Source organism: Serinus canaria, chromosome Z (genome assembly GCF_022539315.1).
Source record: "Serinus canaria isolate serCan28SL12 chromosome Z, serCan2020, whole genome shotgun sequence".
In the NCBI taxonomy this organism is placed as follows: Eukaryota; Metazoa; Chordata; class Aves; order Passeriformes; family Fringillidae; genus Serinus; species Serinus canaria.
Genome location: NC_066343.1, coordinates 26777206 through 26796642, shown reverse-complemented (window position 1 = coordinate 26796642; position 19437 = coordinate 26777206). Strand labels below are relative to the sequence as shown.

Genomic DNA, 19437 nt, shown 5'->3' with positions numbered 1-19437 from the left:
GAGAGGCTTCGCCTGACAGCCGATCAGGGCAGAAAAAACTTCCAGACAACCCGACACAGGCTGGTGGGGCAGATGCCCGGGTGCCCGCAAAGAAAGCCTGCCAAAAACGCCCGTGAAGTCGGGCTGTGAGAGAAACCTTAGCACATTAAAGCAAATAGCTGCGATACAACTCCAGCCATTTTTGCTGTACGTTTCTTGGAGGGATCAGGGCTCACTCGCAGGACTATCTTGGCCCTTCTCCCTCCTCTTGCTTTTCCCCACTATGGTCCTGCTTCCCTACCCGTACCTGCTTTGCCCTGCTTCACCTTTTCCACGAACCAGCTCACCACAGGGACAACCTGGTGCTCCGCTCCCTCCCCGGCAGAGCGGGTGCAGCCGCCGCCGGCGCCCCCGCTGCGCTGCTCGGCTGCCTGCACCCCGCCGAGCCCACCGCCGGGTTTCCTGCGCTGCTCACTGCACCAGCTTGCCGTGGCACTGGCCCATAGCGACCCGCCTGCCGCCGCCAAGGGCAACCCGGCCGCAGCTCCGGCACCGCCGCGTCCGCCACCACCTGCTCTTAGGCGCGCCCGCAGCTGTGGTGTCCCGACCCGAGAACCCGCAGTTCCCTCTAGGAGCGCATCCATAGCCACGGCAGCCTGCTCTTCGTCTGAAGAAGAGACACGCAGGCAGCTGCTGTTCGGAAATCGTGCGCGCCCGCCACGGGAGCTACGCAAAGACACCACGGTTGGCATGCGTGCTCCGTCTGCCGACGCTGACAGCGTCAGGGTTCTTGTGGTAACGCTGTCTCTCTCTTTCTGTTTCTTTTTCTATCTCTCTTTTTCCCTCTCTGCTCCTTTTTCCATCCCCCTTTTAGTAGAAACACTTACCCTTTTGTATCAGTAAACGGTTCTCAGATATAACATTGCTGCATTTGCATTGTATTTTCATCCGAGAAATCTGCCAAAAAGAATCCTGCCCGACTTCCCTTTTTATAGTGGAACGGGACTTTAGGCTCTTCAGGTTGGTTTGTTTTGGTTTTTTTTTGGTGGTTTTTTTTTTGTTGTTGTTTTTTTGTTTTTTTTTTGTTTTTTTTTGTTTTTGTTTGTTTTTTGTTTTTTGTTTTGTTTTGTTTTGTTTTTTTTTTCTTGGTTGGGTGGATGGGTTGTTGGTTGGGTTGCTTGGTTTGGTTTGGTTTTCCTTTGTTTTTTTTAAGCATCTCTGCTACTCTGCTTTCGGCTTTCTGTCCTAAGTCTAGGAGGAGGGGAAAAAAAAAGTCCAAATCCTTTTGTCTTGTTCTCTCTGTAGGTTAAAGTTACTAAGCCTTTTTCTTGGATGTCAAACCCAAGTGCATAAAAGTGAATTGCTAAAATTCTCTTCAGAGTAAAGCTGTGGAAAGGAATCATCATGTTAGAAATGGCATTGGAACTCCATTCTTTAAAGAATACCCTACATATACTTTTAGTCAGGATATGGAAAAATCCGTGTTTTCTTTCCAAGTGGAATGCAACATACTCCATTTGGTAGCTTTAACTAAAAGAAACAATTCTGTAATTGATGGACAGAAAGAAAATCATGAGGAGAAATGAGTTTCTAGACTAGTATGAAGTGCCTCATATTTTATTCTCTTCTGGAGTTTAATTGTTTCTTTGCTTTTCAGGGGTGTTGTTAGGGATTTTGTGTGTCTTTTTGTGGGCATTTTTCGTTACTAACAGCCTCCTCTGGTACTTGTTTTGGGAAAAACCAGGAAAAGAAATCATAGAAAATGATGTAATAGAAAATCCATGGGCAGAAGACATTGGCTCTGGTACACTCAGCTGGTTCCCTTCTGGAGCACTTAATGAGGGCAAAGAGGGGAGGAGATACTCCTAAGTAGAATACATGTTTATGTGTGGAGCATAAAGCATTTTCAAAGACCACAACAAGAAATTAGCAGAATGGGTCTCATCAACTTTGTTCCTCTAGCAATGCTTATTCCTTAAAATGTCAGGCAGTATAGTTATTTGTTGAAAAATGAAAATGGAAGAGAATCTGTGATCTGTGGTAAAAGGAGAAAAGTAACTAATAAGACAACTAGATTCTTGTAGATTAATTGCAAGACAGCTACAGATTAGTAGCCTGAAATTAAACCTTTTATAAGATTATCTGTATAATTCAGATGCACACATATATCTTAATTTTCACTGTACGGAAGCAAAATATATCTATAACCAATCTGGATAACTTCAGATGTCATGTTGTGGGGGTTCTTTTCCACAGCTAGCATTTACCATGTGTCTAGTTTTGCTAACCTCTCAGTTCAAATTCACATTTGCACATGTCTTGCAGTACAAACACCCTGGTAGCTCTTTAACATTGCTTTATACCCCTATTCATTCATTAGCCAGTCAGTCATTCCTAGACTGCTTTGGATATGAACCCAAATCTTTAGTGTCACATACACCATGCTTAATTTTACCTTGAATTCCTTGCACAGGTGTGTGCACTGCCTGGAATGATTGTAGAGGGATGACTGCATGCCAGTTGCCTCTGTGCCATTCCTCTCCTTTGGAGCGAGGAATTTATCACTTGAATTTAGTCTACCTCAGTCAGAGGTAGCAGCCTTCTGCTCCTGCAGAGAGACACACACTCACCTCCAATGATAAAAAAGATGTTACATTTTTCACCAGAAAGAGTTCAAGTGCTCATGCCCTACTGTAAGTTTGGAAAAGTAGTGACTGTTACAATAGTGAATACCTCTGGGAGATGGCTGTAGGATCATAGTCCATTTCGCTGAGTCAAAAGCCATTTTACAGGATTTCCAAAGGCTGCAGACTGGATGCAAGTGTGCCACACCAGAAATGCTCCTCCTTCTCATCTTTGCATTATTCTGTCAATTTTAAAGTCTTGCTTATGTGTATAAAGTGATCAACTCACTTTATACACATAAGTAATTCAGCTAATGAAAGCGCTGATTAAATAAATATTTAAAAGCTATAGCCCTCTATTGTCCTAATATAATTATGTTGTTTCTCAGCTGCTGGATTTTATTCATATTTTTGTTCTGCAACTCTCCTTTCATTTTTATTTTTTTTTAATTTACACTTTAAAAATCTGACTTGTCTTTCTGTAGTCAGCAGAGGGAGCCATATCGTTTACTTATGTGAGTAACTTCAGCTCTGAATATGCTCTTTTTTCACTTCAGTTAAGCTAGAAACATTCTCCAGCCTTAAAATTTCTTTAGATTGTACTGGCACAGGGGTAGTCACTTGTTTGGCAGACTGTTACAGACTAAAAATAGGATATATTTCACAGGTATTTAATGTAATGTTAACCATAAGAAAAATTACTAAGAGTCTGCAGTCTGCATTAGCTTAAAAACAAATTAAGGTTAGAAATAATTACATCTTTAAACAAAAAACTTTGTAATCACTAAGTTGTTTGAACAAATTGTAACTTACAGTCAAGCAAAAAAAATAGGTGAGTATGGAAAGTCCATTCAAACGAGGCTCATCTAGAATTTGGAGGCTACTGAAACTCATAGTTGGAGGTGACTCCAATCTGCCCAGTTATGCTATTTCATCTCATTATATTTGTGCATACAATTGAGTCTGCAATGAACATGAAGTTCCAAATATCTCTGTTTCTTTATCCAAGGAACCAGCTGATGGATTTTACTTTTTTCATCCGGTTGTGATTTTTATGAGGAATATAAAGATATGAGGATGATATTTTTGATAATCTCTGTGCCAGAATATGGACGCTCTACTTCAGGGGCCAGTGAGCACTGCAGAGATGCATTTTTAATATCAATTCTTGGAAATAGGATAGTAAAACAAACTCAGGGTTTAAAATAGCTGTAAAGCTGGTGTCAGTCCTCAAAAAAGAAAAATGTGCTTTTGATGGTGTAGCTCCTACTAACTAGGTCAGCCATTAAAATCAGAAAAGATTCTTTGGATGTTGAATAGCTGTGGCTGCATTTGGGTCAGTTTTTGGCGTAGAAAAATCCCCTCTAGACCTCTGCAAGGGAAGAAATTGACACTGCAGACTGGAGCTTAAAATATGGGATCTAGGTGAGCACATATAGATATGAAAAAAACAGGTAGAATCTCAGGTTTGCTTTTTCTCTAGGCACTGAGTCTCAAAGCTAGGGAAGAAATAGCAAAGATGAAGAAGCAACTGTTCCTTGAGTTCCACAATTTTCTGAACTGCTGTTTGCACATGGACAAGGTCAGGCGAGGGTCTGACAAGGATTAATTTTTTTTCAAAAAAAATTAAGCAGACTATTACAATGGTTTAGGTTGGAGTATACTTTAAAAGTCCAACCATCCCTGCAGTGATCAGGGACTTCTTCAAGTAGATCAGGTTGCTCAGAGACCCAGACAACCTGACCTTGAATGTTTCCAGGGATGTGTACTGTGTGTGTGCCTCAGTATGAGCTGTAGCACATGTTCCTTCACACTTCGGTGTCAGAGAGACATTTTGGATTCCCCACACAGGCCATTGTTGTCCTTGGAGGCACAACAATGAGGATTTTGAGACACTCATTTTGCCTTTGAGGGCAGTGGGGAGTGGGTGGGCTTTGCCTGAGCTTCCCTGTGCAGTAAAGGCAAAAGCAGGGATTGTTTCCTGAGCAGCTGAAGGCTGCAACCTAGCAAATGAGGCAAGGAAGGTTTATGTGCTAGTCTGGCCAAATTGATCAGAATAGCTGGCTTTCTACATTGCCTTTAGACTCCATTGGAGACAAAATACTTGAGAGAAATTATTTGGCTTTGGGACTGGTTTCATACTGGTGGTGTTTTCATGACTGGTGTCACTTCTACTACTCCTTCTACAGATCACATGGGCACCCACCATGTAAATCTCTGCTCGAGGTGCTTTTCAAATGAAAACAAAGGAAACTTGCAGTGAAGCAATCAAGGAGGTGGAGCAGATGACCAGGAGCACTTCAGGATTACTTTTTCCAATGCCAGCTCAGAGCCAGACACAGAATAAAAATTCTAGAAACCCCAAAAGGTAGAAAGATTTCCCTCCTTTTCACCCAGGGAATAGTGCCCAATGTTCACTTCTGAATTGCCCATTCTTTCTTAAAGATAGAAAGTCTCTGCTGTGGCTGTTCTGGTGTGGCTTGGAATTGGGATCAATTCCAGCCTACACTGCCTTTGGAATACAGCCCACTGCCCCAGCTTTGCCCTGGTGAGGACTTCTGGATGAGGAAGAAAGTACAATTGCATTTCCAGCCAAAAGGCAATGAAGAGCAGGACAGCCAAAACATCCCGTGGGAGCACAGGTTTTCATCTGTGCACGCAGAGGCCTTGGTTCCTGCCCGGTGCAGATGGCACGTCTCCTCTGTGACTGCTCCCACTTCCCAGGTGGCTATGGCTAATAGATACAAGGCCCTGCAAGTAGAACCAAAGATGGTAGGCATGTCTGCTGCCAGTACATGAGAGGGGAGAGCAAAGAGCCTGGGTGGCGCCTGGCCAAGGAGGGACAGCACCCGCTGGACCAGCTCATTGTCAACACAGAAGGACTGGTGGGTGGCACCACGCTTGGGGGCCATCTGGGGCCCAGCAATCATGAAAAGCCTCCGTGTTTGACTGGGTTTGTGCCTCTTTCTGTGCCTTCTCTTGTCCCAGTGCTCAGTGGCTGCTCCCCGGGGCTCTGTATCTGGCAGAGTTAATGTGCAGGAGAGCCTAACATGTCAACCTTTTCTATTTGGAAGCTCGGTCTGGAGAGTGAATTCTGTTTGGTGGCAGAGGCCAGGGCCTGTCATCTGCAGTCCCAGGTGGCACTGCGGGCTGCCCGGTGCCTCAGGCTGGGGTGACCCCAGCACAAACAACAGCAGAGAGTGGCAGGTGCTTGTTTCCAAAGTCACATTCTTCAGGGGCAACGTGCTGTGTGTGTCCTTTGTCCTGGCCCGGCCCAGACCTTGGGATCAGATGCAGGCACTGCTGCTGCTGCCACTGAAGTCAGCAGGGATTTGTGGTTGGTTTCCATCCCAGTAGAACTGGTCACTTATGAAGCCAGGTGCTGATGGTGCCCTGCAGATCTCTGGGCTGCACGGCTGTGAGGAAACTGTCCCTTCTTGTTACTGCCCATCAGGGAAAGCTGTGCCAGCCAAGTGTGTATCAACACAGCAAATAGGGAATACACAAGTCTCCTCCATCTCTGTCTGCTGAGAGTGGTGAACTTTGAGATTAAGTGGCACAAAATCAATTGCATTAGATACCTCTCTGTATCTCCCTGTTAGGCAATGCTGCTAAATCAGCCTTCAGCACAGCAGCAGAGGAAAAAATCTCTCAGATCAGCAGGTGCAATAAGCTGCCATCGATGTACAGAAAAACTGCATTTGTTTTTATGAGGGAGACAAAAGCTGATTAAGCAGCGAAGAGAAGGGCCATGATGCTCCTCAACTTCCCTTCTTCCTTCCTGTCAATTACAGGCAGATCTCTGTGGCTCACTAGTGTACCCATGACTGGCAGCAAACAGGAGGAATGTCCAGTGCTACACCCAGGTTGGGCCATGAGTGGTTGATCCACAAGATGCCCTGGACCAGGAGCAAAGTCTTGTGTGGGCTCACCTACAAATTGTGTGCAGACTTGGAGGGAGGTGCCACAGGCAAAGTCCATCAGTTTTGCCTGTCCGCAGCCAGGTGGAGGAGGATGTTGTCAGGTTTGATGTCCCTGTGCAGGACCTCACAGCTTCTGCAGAGCCTCACAGCCTCCAGCACGTGGTGGAACAGCCCCTGCACCTGTCTTCCGACAGCAATGCCCACACGAGAATGAAATCAAAGAGGTCCTGGGATCGCTCTGGGCACTTCATCACCAACAAGAAGTTTTGGCAGAGCTCAAACCAATCCAGGTGCTGGACAAGACCAAGCAACCCAGTGGACACCTTATCCAGCAGTTCGATCTCCAGGACCACGCAGATGCTGTTGGAATGCGGGAAGACCACAATGCCATCAGTGGGGCCGATGCTATGCCACAAGTCTGGAAGCTCTCAGCCATCCTGAGATGCTCTGTGCCCTCCACTGATCTCACTTTGCTCTCCCTCGAGGCGTCCTGGCAGCTTCCACCCTGCCGGGACTCAGTTTACCCTGCCCAGCATGTCCCAGTTTCTGCTGCTGACCCGACTCCCTCACCAGCCCACATCAATGATGAGTGCAATCTCATGACACAATTTTATGGCCAACTGATAGCCAAGGGGAGCAGCAGGCTGAGCTTTCTGCCCACTCTGCCGAGCCCCATCCTCTTCTCCCCTCACCCTCCTCTGCCGCCTGCCAGATCCCCTCTCACTGGGGTGCGCTGTGCCAGGCACGTCCCCTTGTAGACGCTGCCAAAGCCACTGTGCCCCAGCAGAGAACCCGGCCGGTTTCACCCCTGCAGGGCCTCCTGTGCCTTCCCTGCGGACCAAACACGGCTGGCGGCGCTAGGCCAGGTCCTGGAACGGCCCTGAGCGACCCTCAAATGGTCGGGCACACCTGTCTGAATGGGGCACCCTATTTCTCCTGAGCTCTAGCGCCAGCTCTCCTAAGGAGAAATAGCAATTTTTGAAACAAATTGAAATCTTTGTCTTCAAAATAAACTTCAAATAGGCTCAGGAGACCCTGTAGACAGTTCTAGGAGTGCTTTGGAATGAGCTATTTCACCCTTGCCCCAATAAGCAAGCAGTCTTCTGTCTGAAGATCTCAACTTTTATCTGATTAAAGCCTCTGAAGTGGAAAATTTGAAAATAGACCATGATCTCCTACTGATGTGGATGCTGAAGTTCTACAGAGCCTTCCCAGGTGAAGCCAAGGCAAGCGCCGCTGCTGCTTCTGCTGTGCCAGAGAGCCCAGGCTGGGCAGGGATGGCACCACTCTGCCTGGGCTGTTTGTGCTTCCAGAGCTGGGCAGTGATTTTGAGCAGCCGGTGGGAGAACGAAGGGGACTTTTCCTGCTCTAGCAATTATGGTCGTCCTAGGGCCACCTTCAGGGCAGAGTTCCTGCCCCCAAAATGTAAAGCAGAGGGAAACAGTTGGAAGACGCCTCCTTTGGAGCCCTCCTCTCTCTTGGAAAGGAGGGAGCCAAGGCCCAGGCCCAGCATCAGGGCCCGAACACCGCCTCCGTGCCTGCAGTGAGGGGCGGCTGTCGCTGGGCGGCGCCATGGGAAGGGAGCGCCCCGGGGCGGGGCAGCCGCCAGGGGGCGCCCGGGGCGGGGCGGGGCCCCTCCGTGATGGGGGAGAGCCTCGGCAGGTGCGCAGCCACGGATGGGACAGTCCGGGTGCAAGGCACAGCGCCAGGGCAGTGGACAGCGCCAGGGCTGGGGACAGCTTAAGTGCAGGCTGACAGGCAAGGGAATGTTCCCATGGAGTGCAGCATTTAGGCCTTCTGATTGCCAGTCCTGCGCTGAGCTGGCAGGGCACAAAGCCTCCTCAGGCAGCGCTGCCTCCTCTCCAGACTTCCTGCAATGCCTTTGCTGACAGGATGCAGTCAGCCAGGCTTGGGGCAGGCTCAGCTGATGTTGCAAAGAGCTGCTGTCCAAAAGAAAAAACTACAAAAGTCAAACCAGAAAGGAAGTATTAGTTCCCAAGACTAGCTCCTCACAGGCAGAGGCAGCATTCCTCTGGTTCCTAGAAAGATGCAGGAATAGGACATGAGGGTGCTTTGTGCCCCTTACCTTCATGTCCAGCACCTTGCCATTGAAGGCCACTTTCGCTCAAAATCAGTCACCCCTTTATCCAGAGTCTTCAGCTTGTTGGAATTTTCCCCGTGGGAGCAGCCTGGGAATGCCGCTTACTGTCACTGGGCTTGTTCCTTCCAGGACCCTTCAGAGACTCACTTAGGTTCCTGCATTCTAAAACATGGCCTGGGTTACCTGCCAAGAGGATGAGCAGTGTAAATCATTCCTCTAAGAAATGCTGATTCCAGTGGGATTTAGGCCCAAGTGTTGCTCTCAATGTGATGGAACCTAACGTGTTTTGTTTCACTAAAGGGTTAAAGATTGAGGGAATGGAAAATACTTAGGCCTAAAACCGCGTGTGACCAAAACCGCATACAATCACAAGTATATTCTTGCTTAATAAATGCTTGCTTAAAATACCCTTGCTTAATAAGTGCTTGCTCAATAAACCATAAGTTCTAGAATTTCAGGCATGAGCACTAAATAAGGAGAAGTCCACCAAAGGACACCTGAGGAAGACTAGCAGCCTTCATCTGAGGACCACCAGAAGGCAGAGGACGACCCCTTAGCGACAGGAGGACACATGCGCAGAGTACTTTCTGCACACGTCACCAACGAGAAGAGATACAGTGTAAAGCTGGACTGTAACGGGTAGTGGGTGCTGCAGTAGATTGGCGAGGCAAGGCTCCCCTGTCGCCCAGCGCTGATTTGCTTATGCCTTGCTTGCTGTAATTAATAAATTCCAATTGGACTAAGCTAATTGGAGTCTGCTTCAATTTAGAACATCAAGAGCACTGCAGTTCAGGGTTTCAGCAGCAAGAGCAGAGCAGGCAGCTTGGCAGGCCTCCAGCATCTCAAGCACTCAGCTGCCTTGCAAATTCCTTTGCATCCTGTAGCCAAGGGCTGAACTCCTGTTCTTGACCTGTGTTCTTTGCCAGTTACCCCTGGCATTGGCACCTGTTTGCTCCTTACTGTGGCACGTTGTGGGGAAGTCTAGAAGGAAATGACAAAGGAGAATTGCACAGAACCTGCGCTTTGTATCCTTTGCCCCGTTTGGTGCTTGCAGCCATCCCCAGCGGACATGGAGTTTTCAGTTCTGTGAGCTGTGCCATCCAGCAAGGAAAATCTAAGTTGGCCCAGGAAAACAGGATCAGTCTACTGAGCTCCTAGAGGCCAGAAATGAGAGTGCAGCAAATGATTGAAAAATGATTACTTGGCAGTATCCGCTGTGGGCAGGATAGAGATTTAAAAGCCACTTCCATGGAGCGATCTGACCTTGCAGGTTTCCCACCAGCTGAAGGGAGTGGGGTTCTGCAAAAACACCAGGAGTGCCTTCAGTGTTGGACAGAGAACTTTTTCAAGAAAAGGGCTGCCTTGGGAGCTGGAGAGAAGGAGCAGTTGCGCCCATGCGACCACCCACAGAGTGAGGGCTGCACCAAGGAAACTCCTTTCCTTGCCGAGGACACCGGCACTGCCCCATACAGAGGATGTTTCCCTGTCATATTGACAACACAAACACTGTTCCAGTGTCATGCAAACACCTATGGGTAGTTTGTTACTGAGATTTTTTTCCCCACTAAGGTGTAGTTCTTCCTTGAGCAAGCCCTAGAGTTTTCTGGTAGATTTTAGCCATGCAGGAAATGGGCAGGAAGGACAGGCATTCCAATTTAGGGAACTCTCGAGAATATTACCAAAGCGTGATTTCATCCATAGAGTTTAAGCAAGGGTTGCTAGGTTTAGTCAGAAGCATTGTTGGCCAAAGTACCCAGCTGTGCGCTTGATGCCTGCTTTGCGTTACTTTTGGATCCTTTGAGCTGTGGGTTATGGACTGAAAGAGAGGATTGTGCTGCTTTGGGACAGAGGAGAACTTTCTGGGCTCTCTTTTGATTTAGCTGTGGAGAAGGTCCAGTTGCCATGCATGAATTCACAGAGCGACCCAGAGCAGCTGCTATTGTGATGCCAGCAGAGGGCTGCCACGTCACAGCGTTGTCACGAGGAGGTTGCCCTGGTGCAGGCAAGGCCTCAGCGTCCATAACAGCTCTTGGCGTTCTTGTTGCAGGAGGATCCTGTACAGAGGAGTTCTCTGGCAACAGTCTGTGCCCCGAAAAGGGAGTCTTTTTCTTTTGCCTGCCATTGTACGAGTCGGCAGACTCGTGTAGGCATCCTTTTGTTTCCCCTGCGGTTGTAGGGTCTGCAGACACGCACAGGTGTACTCTTCTTTTTCTTTTTTTTTTTTTTTTGTACGGTCTGCAGACTTGTGCAGGTGTCTTTTGTTTTTTCCCTTCTCTTTGTACAGTCCGCAGATTGCTGCGGGTGTCCTTTTTTCCTCTTTTCCTTGCACAGTCTGGGGACTTGTGCAAGTGGGTTTTTCTTCCATTTTTGTTTTACGTCCCTATGACTGAAGCAGCCCTGCTGGAACAATGGAGCAAATCCGTAGGGCAGTCAGCAGGGCTTTTTCGGCAGTGTCAGCCCGCAGAATTGTTAACGGTCTGAGACGTAAGTAGAGGTTTGTTCCTTGGGGGCAGCACATTGAAAGAAAAATGCCATAAAGATGCCATACTTTGGTAAAGCTCCTGCCAACAGTTTCAGCCAAAAAGAGGTGGCCCTTGCCCAGCAGGTTGTGGACAACTTCCAAAATGCAGACTGGGAGAGTTTTGCAGGCATCCTTTTAAAAACTCTGCAGTTCTCTAAGGAACTTAAGGAAGGCATCGTTTCCTGCATTTCCTCCTTAAAGAATGTGCCTCTCTAACTGGAACCCCTCTGTGTACTACAAGAGGGATTGGCTTTGCACTGTAGGGCAAACTGCTGAGCAGATTCTGTGGGCTCCTGAACCCCAGAGCTTGGCCTGTGCTGTGTCCAAACAAAGCAGCAAGCATCAAGAGGGGTTTGGCAGAAGCTTTTGTGGGGAATTGTTTACAGCAACCACCTGGGACATGCTGCATGCAATTTCCAAAAAGAAAAAGGAAGTCCAGGAAAGAGAGGAGAAGGAAACTGCTTTAGTTGTAGGGTGGACAATGAGCTCCAATGTAGGCACTGACTGCTAAGGAACTATTTGCATCTTCCCGGCCCCAAGTTTCTAGTTCCTTAGTAGCAAAGCTGAGCAAAAGGTAGACACAGCCTGGGGTATTGGCCTGCAGTCTTGCTTGCTGTGCTACAGAACTGGTCCTCCTGGTAGAGAGGCTGTGAAAGGAAAATGCTCTCTCCTTGGGTGGCCTGGTTCTGTGGGATTCCTCAGCACCAGCAGTTTTCTAACAGCACCTGGTTTGTTTTCGCTTGGCCCCGGCAGGTCGCCTCAGAGGTGGAAGGAGTCAAGTCCATGGTTCGGTGAGTGGGACGGGCACGCTTGACATTCCTGGTCCCTGAGGATGATGGAGCAAGGCGTGGCCTTGGCCTGTTGCAGTTGAGTGCCAGGCTGGCAGGCTGAAAGAAAGTCCACGTCAGTCCATGTCTTCATGAGCACTACGAAAAGGATTCCATCAGTTTCCTCCTTCTCCATTAAGGAGGTTTCAACTTTCAATGAAAGTCAACTTCTGCAGACAGAAGGCTGCATGCTGATAGTAGCCTGCCTGAAATATCTCCTTTAGAAGCATATGCAGTCCTGTTGAAACATTAGTCTCATCGGCCCACTTGGAATGAGTTTTAGTGACTGAGGATCCCACTTGTATCAAAATTCACAGCTTCTCACTAGGACCACTGGTCATAGAGCTCAGGAGAAATAAGGGCCTCTATGACAGCTTACTCCCTGTCCCTCACGCTGCTGTTCTGTCTGCAGAGCACCACAGCAGCAGCAGCAGCAGAACCTGCTCTGGCTCGCTGTCTTCCTCCAGACACTAAAGGGGAAGCCAAGGTCAGCAAACCTCCACGTGTTGTCAGTGCAGGGCCTGAGCATCCTACACCAATCAGTGACAGCTTTGGTTGCTTCAGTGAAAGGCTTTGGTGCAGTTCAGAGCTGCAAGTTTCTGAGCAGACAGCACTTGCCCTTTGTGGCTGAAGATGCTGAGGGCTGGAGTCCTGCCATGACCTAGTGCTTCAGCCCAGCCACTGACACATGGGAAACGGGGCCTGAACTCTCACATGCAGGCATCATTTTCCTGCTTTTCTGACAGGGACTGTGAACTTGCCTTGGTGTCAAAAAAGCGGTAGCATGATGTGCTTTAGTGCTACTGGTGAGAAAGTGAGCCCTGTTGTGCACAGTGTCTGTGCAGGCTCCCTGCTGCCAGCAGAGAGAGCGGCCCCAAGACGCAGTTCACAGCCTTGGGGGGAACAGAGGAGCCACCATTGCTGCAGGGACTTGCCAACACAGAGTTAGTTGGTTACCCACATAAAATCCCCCACACAACAGCTTTGGCCTTCCGAAGCTGTTGTGTGTCCGCTTGCTGCTTCTTGCAGCTTTCAGAAGCTAACTGCCCTGCTCCTTATTGCTTCTTTTGCTTTTTCCCTGCCCATTCTTGCAGGCCCACTGGGAGAGCCTCTTGCCTTCCAGGACTCCTCAGCCCAGGTGGGAAAGGCAGAGCGGGAGCAGAGCACAGATAGAGTGTGCAGTGCCCAGGAGTTCAGGTGTGTGTTAAGCTATCTTGCTTCCTCTGAGCAGGGGTGGGCATTGCTGGGTTTAGGAGGCCCAGAGTCAAAGCAGAAATTAGGCTTTCTCATCGTTTGACTTACTCAGCATAGATGGGGGAAAACACCTCATGGGTAGGTCTGGCTGCCAACCCAACTTCTGCACAGCTGCCTCCTGAGACTCGCTTGTCAAACCTTGACAAAAAGTATGCTGAAGTTGACCAGAGTAAAAGCAAGGGAGGCTCAGGCTGGGTTTATGGACAGAAAAGCTTTGAACTGCAGAGGCAGCAGAACAAGCGCCTCAAAGAGCTTGTGCAGATTCCACCCTTGGAAATCTGGAAGCCCCAGCTGGGTAGAACCTTGAGCAGCCTGTCCAGATGCCATAGCTGACCCCAAGTGCTTGGAGGTGAAGATGGGCCTAGAGGCTTCCTTGAGTCCCTGCCACCGTAATTCATCTTGGGATCCTTTGATTATTGGATTGGAAATTTGTACATAGTTCCTCCCCAGGCTATCACTTGCAGGCTCTTTCCTTGTTGCACTAGTGAAAGCAAGAGTAATTGTGGGAGTGCTCATCTGGCTGCATTTGAGAGCAGGCGCCACTCCTCACAAGAGAGGGCATTGGAAGTGGCAGCAGAGAGAGCAGAGGAACCTCAGATTCCGAGGGATCTGCTGAAGGAAGAGGTTCCTCTGGCAGTGCCAAAGGTATGCTCACCTTATTCCTAGGCAGCACTTGTGGGACAGGGAGCTGCCCCTAGGAAGACCGCGGCAAATGCTACTTCTGGCAGCAAGCCAAGAGCGAGAGTGTCTTGTTGTTGTTGTTCCTCTTGAAAAATGGTGCCCCCTCTGCTTCCAGGTTTGCCACTGGCAGCGGACAGCCCGCAGGGGTCTGGAGAAGCTCCTCCAGGAGTTCTCTCGCCAAGGGCACACACTGTCCCAGGTGTGCAGAGAGAAGGCGGCGCAGGCACAAGAGAAGGCTGCCCTGGAAGCCCGACTGACAGCCATGGAGCTGGACCTACAAGGCCTTTCAGAGCAGCTGGCAGAGGCCAGGTAAAGGCAGGGAGGAGCACCTGGGTGGGACATTATGGAAGGTCTGGAATGACAAAGGTGGTGAGCGTTAAGTCAGGGCTTTCTGCTTCCTGTGTGCGCTGCAGATGTTTCTCAGACAGAGAAGTGAAGAGACATGAGAAAAAAGGATACTGTGACCTGAATGTTACTTTTCTGTCAGCTCAAGCTATCCAAGCTCTTTTTGGCTCCCGCCTGGGACCCCTTGCACATTCCCGTGCCAAGTGCAAAGCAAGCCATCTTGGCACTGACATGAGTGCTAAGGAAACCGTGCAGATGTTTGCTGAAACCGGGAATTTCCCTCTGGTTTTGGTTTCTCTTTCAGACTGCATCTGAACACCAGTTTTCTTTGCCAGGTAGTTAGACATGGCATTTTCAGAACTGAAGGCTCTTACATGTGAATGTTGTCAGTAGGGTGCTGATACTTCAGGAGAAAGCTGGAGGGTTCTGCTGAAAATCTTGAGACCCTTCTGAGCTAACAGTTGTGAATTATAGCGCATGGCCTAAGGTTGCTTACAAGCAGCAGCAGAAGAAGGGAAAGGTCTTGTGGCTTCTCAACAGTGTCTGGGGATTCTTGTTGAGCACTGATTCTAGCTCACTTGTCCACCAAACTCTGTAACCTGTCCACGTCCTTTGGCTTGTCCCTTTATAGTGTCAAGACGTTTGGGCACTGCTGGCTTGCTTTGCCAAAAATCAAGGGAGCAAGCATTCTTGTTCATGAAAATCCAGTGATTTAAATGGCAGGATACCTGTCATCCCTCCTCCAAGCTAGTTCTTGTTCAGCTAAAAACCTAGTTCTGGTTTCTCACTCATGCTGCTAGAAGCCGGAGCTTTCATGTATCATTCCCTGCAGTCCTATAGTCCCCTTTACCCTGGTAAACAAAGTATCTCTACATAACCTAGGAAAAGCAGTAAACATTGAGGAGTCAGCCAGGAGAACACTGGGTTCTGTCTCCCTGCAGAGTGACTTGGAAGTGCTGATCAGCTCAGGGCTGTGAGCAGAGGCTGGGCTTTGTCTTGCTGGCAGAGATTTGTGGGCACAGCCACCATGAGGGATACATCAGGCAACAGCCATTTGAGCTTTGCTGAGATGCAACTCAGCTGGCCTTTCTGTGTTTGGCTATATCATGAGGAAAAGCTGGCCAACCACCTGGAGGGGCCTGCTTTGCTTTTTAAGTGGCAGAAACAATCTTGCTGTAGCTGACTTTCCATGCATCCTGTTTTCCATGCTCTGGGGTAGGGAACTGAAGGCACATGTAACTGGAAAAACAGCCCCTGGTGTGCCAGGAACAATTCCTCTTCATCTTCACCACTTGTAGGTCAGAGAAGGAGAGCCTGCAAAGTAGCCTGCTGGAGGCTCAGCAGCACGTATCAGAGCTGGAGAGCACCAGGAGCCGTCTGGAAGCCCAAGTGCGCACAGCCACGCGGGCCAAGGAGGTGATACTAGGTGAGAGCCTCGTGCGCTTTGTTTCTGGTGATGGCCCAGCTTAGTGCAGTTGCACCACAGGCAGCTCTGTCCGCAGGGCTTCTGAGGAGTGAAGGAGCTGAGGGCAGGTCCCTTCTTGCCTGGAACTGAAAGGCACTAGAGTCCTCTGCTTGTGTTGTCTCTGACTGTTGCCGTTTGTCATGCAGAGGATGTGAAGGGCCTTCGTCAGGAGCTGCTAGCTGTAAGGTCTCTCAGCAAGCAGCAATGTGAAGAAATAGCTCAACAGCTCCGCTGGGCAGAACAGCAGTGCAGCAAGGCTCTCAGACGCTGGCAATCTGCACAGGAAGAGGAAAAAAAGAATCTCCAGCAAAAAATGGTAAGCGACAATAGGCACCATAACTTTTCAGGCAAGCCTGGTGGGCTGGCTTTGCAGAAGAGCAGCCTGAGCGACATGGCTGCAAGCATGTGCTGTACACAGTTGTGGGCCAGGCAGCAGAGGCCTTCAAGGGTTCCTACTAGAGAGCCTGTGTAGAGCAAGAGGATGGTGTCAGGACAGTACATGCAGCCATGGTTTCAGGTCGGGCCTAAGCCAATGTCCCCAGAGAGCTGGGTGGTCACCACCCAAAGCATGGCAGCGAATGATCTTCCCTGCAGTTTTGTGCCCTGCAGCAGACAGCTGCTGACCTTGCTGCACTCTGCAGTTGCAGCAACTGGGTTCCCTGCTTTCTGTCCTTCCACAGTGGACAGAGAGTCTCCCCTTTGGGCTTGAAGCATACGCAAGAGGCCCCGTCTGGCTGCATTTCAGCTGGTGGCCTGTCTTGTGACTAGGGCATCGGGGTGCTGGCCTCCTCCTCGTCCTGCAGTCCACCTGCAGTTTTTCCTTGATCTAAGGGCCCCTCTGTTCTCAAAGTCCCCCCACTTTGAGAACAGAGCCTCTGAGAGAAGGCAGAAGAGGGGCTAGGAACCAGGCAGCCGTCAGAGCGAGGAAGGAAGGCGGAATCTCCTTTTCTTCCACCTGCTGACCCTCCTCCGAAGTTTCTGAAGTTAGAAGTGTGGGAGGGCACAAAGTCACTACTGGGCGCTCTTCAGGTGGGGGGCTTGTGGGAGGGATGCAGCTGTCCTTTTTGTCTTTGGGGAGCACGGCTGGGACTTCATCTGGAAGTGCCTCTTTCTCTCTTCAGAAGAGACGTCTGGAACGGCAGCGCTTGGAGGCACAGGTGATGCTGGAGGAACGCGAAAGCTCCCTGGCAGAGGTACAGAGCGGGCAGGAGAAAAGGCTGCTTGAGATGATGCAGGATGTTGCCATCAGGCAACCAGAATAAGAAAAGATATGAACCAGAGCCAATCAAGAGGCAGCACAGAGTGAGAAAAGAGAGTTTGTGTGTTGCTTTGGACTCCTCTGGGCTACTTATGGGCACTGCTTCTCTGGACACTGTCTGTCTGGGTGGGACTGCCTCTTAGGTGGCTCTTGGTAAACATGAGAAGGAGAACAAAACGCTTTTGGAAAACATGCGCACATCAATCTTGGCTGTCACACAAGTGGCGTGTGGGACGTTGAAAGCCCTCTTCTCTTTGTTTCTGTGCAGCTCCAGGCTCAGAAGGCTGCTGTCTCAGCCAAGGTGCACCAGCTGCAATGGGAGCTAAACCAAAGCCGGCAGCAGCTGGAGCAGCTGAGGCAGCAGCTGAATGAGGAGCAGGTGAATGGGCAGGTGAGCCTGACTAGGCAGGGTGCAGAGGGAAGGGCAGTGATGGGGGCATGACCTGGACATCTCAGGAAAGGGGAGGCAAGGACTCCCCTTCCCTTACTGCAGGCACTGGGAGCACAGAGCTTGGCCGTTTCCAGCTCTGAGCAACAGGAAGAAGAGTTGGGATGGAAGGGTGAGAGCTGGGTGGAGAAGCAGAATGGAAGTGCCTATGAGACTTGGAGAGGAGAAGCCTGAGTGTGATGGCAGGAGCTAGTAAGACTTTTCTTGACAGAATATCAAGGACAAGATGCAGGCAGAGCTGCAGGAAGCTTGGAGGATGATGAAGGCAGTGGAGGAGAGGCACAGAGAAGAAATGGAAAGGATGTGCCAGATCCAGCTGCAGTACAGGCTGGCAGAACAAAGGCAGGTGAGTAAAAGAGCAGTAGGCACTTGCAGTCATGCAAACAAGTGGTCTCTGCTCTTCTCAACTTTCCCCTGCAGAGCAGCAGGTGGATGGGGGCAAGGCCTCTGACTGCCATGCTCTGTGGTCTGCATTGCAGCTAGCCAGCACGACCCTTACTGGGCCACTGAATCTCAGCTTTGCTGCCCTGGCCAGCAGGGCTAGTGCTTTGGCCAGTGGGCCAGCAATCATGTGAATGTATTTCTTTTGGCTTCTTAGTGCCCACTTTGTTTTCTGAGGGGTTTCTTCAGGGGAACATGGTGACCCATGCACATTCTGAACAAGTTGTTCCTTTCCAAGGTGAATGCAGGCCTCAGAACGGGTTGAAATGTTAAGTTGTTCTTTCCCTTTCACCATCTCTACTACAGCTGGCTGTGACAAGCTGTAGTCTCGGACTGCTTGTTTGGGTTTGACTTGAGGTGGAAGAGTTGACAGCTCAGCTTGCAGCCTAACACCAGTGTTGTTCCAGATGGCATGCCATTGAAATATGCTCTCTGGGGCACCTCTGCAAGTCACATTTCTGACACAAACAAATTTCTTGTCCCAGATGGACAAGGGCTCTGCCATTGCAGCCGCGGCTCCAGCAGCATCCTACGAAGAAGCCTCCTCTCTGCAGCCTGAGAACCCGAGCAGCAGCAGCTCAGCCTCCTCCAGCCAGCAGAGCGAGAACCCCTGCATGAAACTGCTGAGTACGTCCTGTGGATTTCTTGTTTGACTGAGCAGTGCATTATAGTGTGCGTGCCTCAGCATGAGCTGTAGCACACGTTCCTCCTGACTTTGGTGTCGGGGAGACATTTTGGACTCCCAACAGAAGCCATTGTTGTGCTTGGAGGCAGCCAGGGAGCACCTTGGGGCATTCCTTTTGCCCTTGAGGGCAGCTGGCTGTGGGTGGGCTTTGCCTGAGCTTCCCTGTGCAGTAAATGCAAAAGCAGGGCAGAAGGCTGCAACCTAGCCAGTGACTGAGTCAACATGTGTGTGCTAGTCTGGCCATATTGGTCAGAAGAGTTGACTGCCTAGATTGCCTTTAGACTGCATTTGGAGACAAAATAATTCAGAGAAATTGTCTGGCTGTGCGGCTGGTTTCATATTGGTGGTGTTTTCATGATTGGCATCACTTCTACTCTTCCTTCTACGGTTTGCTTGGATAAAAATTCTACATTTTTGTTAGCGTGACCTCCTTGGAAGGAGCATCAGGTGATAGCAAACATAAGGGAGGAAGGGGGAACATCCCAAATGTTAAAAAATTGTAGTCTTAGAAGAATCCCTAGGAATCAGAGAGGTAGGCGTGTTTTCAAAGTGCACCAAACAAAAAAAACTATGAATTTTTTTCTTTTTTCCAATCCTACTTGGATATTTTAGCTGTATGCTTAGGGAGATGCATCAAAGAGACACATCTGTGTGGCAGGGCCAGATAAAACTGCCCTGCAGGCAATTCCCAGGAGGAAGTCTGCAGGCCCTCTGCTGCATGTTCCTCCGGTACCAGGCTCTTTGTCAAAGCTCAAGCCCAGCCTGTAAATACTCTTGGAATACTAAGCACTGGCCTCAATCCCTGAACTCTAGGAAAGCACAGCAAGGCCTTAGTGACTTGCTGCAGTGCAACTGATTTGCTCCTTGCAACTGGTAATAGCTGCC

At 49.5% G+C, this 19437-nt stretch overlaps 2 protein-coding genes and 1 long non-coding RNA gene across 23 annotated transcripts in view; 1 reads left to right on the top strand and 2 right to left on the bottom strand.

The window, feature by feature from the left end:
* LOC127061045 (elastin-like) overlaps positions 1 to 999 on the bottom strand; it is a 22102-nt gene extending 21103 nt beyond the window's left edge. For 7 of the 16 annotated variants that reach the window (XR_007780457.1, XR_007780456.1, XR_007780455.1 and 4 more), the window contains exon 1: positions 306 to 731. Coding sequence is in view for 5 of the 16 variants with exons in the window: in XM_050986978.1 (XP_050842935.1) it covers positions 306 to 731 (426 nt within the window). In the remaining 11 variants the exon portion in view is untranslated. Of the gene's footprint in view, positions 1 to 286; positions 732 to 866 lie in introns of those variants that run through there. The other 9 variants (XR_007780459.1, XR_007780460.1, XR_007780464.1 and 6 more) reach the window with 6 other exon arrangements.
* LOC127061044 (centrosome-associated protein CEP250-like) overlaps positions 856 to 19437 on the top strand; it is a 25565-nt gene continuing 6983 nt past the window's right edge. For 2 of the 6 annotated variants that reach the window (XM_050986967.1, XM_050986966.1), the window contains exons 1-7: positions 13888 to 14219; positions 15554 to 15681; positions 15867 to 16036; positions 16842 to 16913; positions 17247 to 17369; positions 17638 to 17772; positions 18353 to 18494. In XM_050986967.1, coding sequence (XP_050842924.1) covers positions 13942 to 14219; positions 15554 to 15681; positions 15867 to 16036; positions 16842 to 16913; positions 17247 to 17369; positions 17638 to 17772; positions 18353 to 18494 — 1048 coding nt within the window. In that variant the 5' untranslated portion in view covers positions 13888 to 13941. The other 4 variants (XM_050986971.1, XM_050986970.1, XM_050986969.1 and 1 more) reach the window with 4 other exon arrangements.
* The window catches only part of LOC127061046 (uncharacterized), a 26028-nt gene continuing 14290 nt past the window's right edge, over positions 7700 to 19437 (bottom strand). Inside the window, exon 3 of the long non-coding RNA XR_007780466.1 lies at positions 7700 to 9608. This is a non-coding gene — a long non-coding RNA (uncharacterized LOC127061046). The remainder of the gene's footprint in view (positions 9609 to 19437) is intronic.